The sequence below is a fragment of the Aplysia californica genome, unplaced genomic scaffold, assembly GCF_000002075.1.
Source record: "Aplysia californica isolate F4 #8 unplaced genomic scaffold, AplCal3.0 scaffold00237, whole genome shotgun sequence".
NCBI lineage: Eukaryota > Metazoa > Mollusca > Gastropoda > Aplysiida > Aplysiidae > Aplysia > Aplysia californica.
The window spans coordinates 421,656-422,976 of NW_004797507.1; the positions used below are offsets into that span (position 1 = coordinate 421,656).

The 1,321-nt window shown below is 41.3% G+C and overlaps 1 protein-coding gene across 1 annotated transcript in view; it reads left to right on the forward strand.

Annotated features, from left to right (window-relative positions):
* The window catches only part of LOC101857413 (carbohydrate sulfotransferase 13), a gene marked incomplete in the record, with an annotated part of 14,909 nt that overhangs the window by 7,514 nt on the left and 6,074 nt on the right, over positions 1-1,321 (forward strand). The window contains 2 exon segments of the mRNA XM_005100129.3: positions 271-332; positions 956-1,123. Of these exon segments, the coding sequence (XP_005100186.2) occupies positions 271-332; positions 956-1,123 (230 nt within the window).

Here is a 1,321-nt window from a genome sequence, read left to right on the forward strand (position 1 = left end):
GGGGGCATGATGTTGATTTCTGGCAGTACTTAAATGCAGTCGTGAAATGTGATGAGATGGGATAACATGAGATGAAGTGAGGTGAAATAATATAAACTGAGATGAGGTGAATGCGACTGATGGGGTGAGATGAGGTGAGATGAGACTGATGGGGTGAGAGTGAGGAGAGATGACAACAACAACAAAAACAACAACAACAACAACAACAACAACACAACAACAACAACACCGCTATCACCACCAACACCAACTAATGAGCCCCCCCCCCAGGAGCCTGACTACATGCCCACAGACGGATTGGCTGACGTGGATCAAGACATGGCCCTGAGAAAGTACGTTGTTCTCTCTTTCCTTCATTCTTTCATTCATTCATTCATTTATTCCTTCATTCCTTCATTCATGCCGACAGACGGGCGGGCTGACGTGGATCAAGACATGGCCTTTGGGAAGTACGTTCCTCCTTCTTCTTTGTGTCTTTCTCTTCTTTCTGTCACTCACTCTTGCTTTTAGTCTGTGCTATACATTCATTCATTCATTCATTCATTTATTTATGCATTCATTCATTTGTTTAATCATTTATTCATTTATCTGTTGATTGGTTGATTGGTTGGTTGATTGGTTGGTTGAGGGTCACTCATATGCATACTGCTGGTTAGATATATATATATATATATATATATATGCGCGTGCGAGCACTCAATGTGGTTGAATGATGCATCTGATGTGATATATGTTCATTTTGTCAGCTTTACTTCTCTTTTCATATATTGAATTTTAATGAGAGTGATATATATCATTTAAATTTGTTTTATGTATACCTGCATGTGTTTTTACGGTCCTGTACAGTCAAGAAAAATTTCCCACTGGGATAATAAAGGTAGTATCTTATTTGATCTTATCTTACCTTATCTTATCTTATAGCTACTCACCCCCTGTTCCCTGTTGCTCCCAACAGAGCGCGCGTGGCCTCCGTGTGCGAAGCGAACCCCCACCTTGTGGGGATGTACACCAACAACTCCATCGTGTCTGCCCGACACAGGTTCCTCTACTGCCCCGTGCCCAAGGTCGCCTCCACCTTCTGGACCAGGTTCTTCTACCAGCTCATGTACACGGACCCCGTGGGGTTAGTATCTGTCTGTCTGTCTATCTATCTGTCTATCTATCTATCTATCTATCTATCTATCTATCTATCTATCTATCTATCTATCTATCTATCTATCTATAGGTTCTTCTACCAGCTCATGTATACGGACCCCGTGGGGTTAGTATCTATCTATCTATCTATCTATCTATCTATCTATCTATCTATCTATCTATCTAT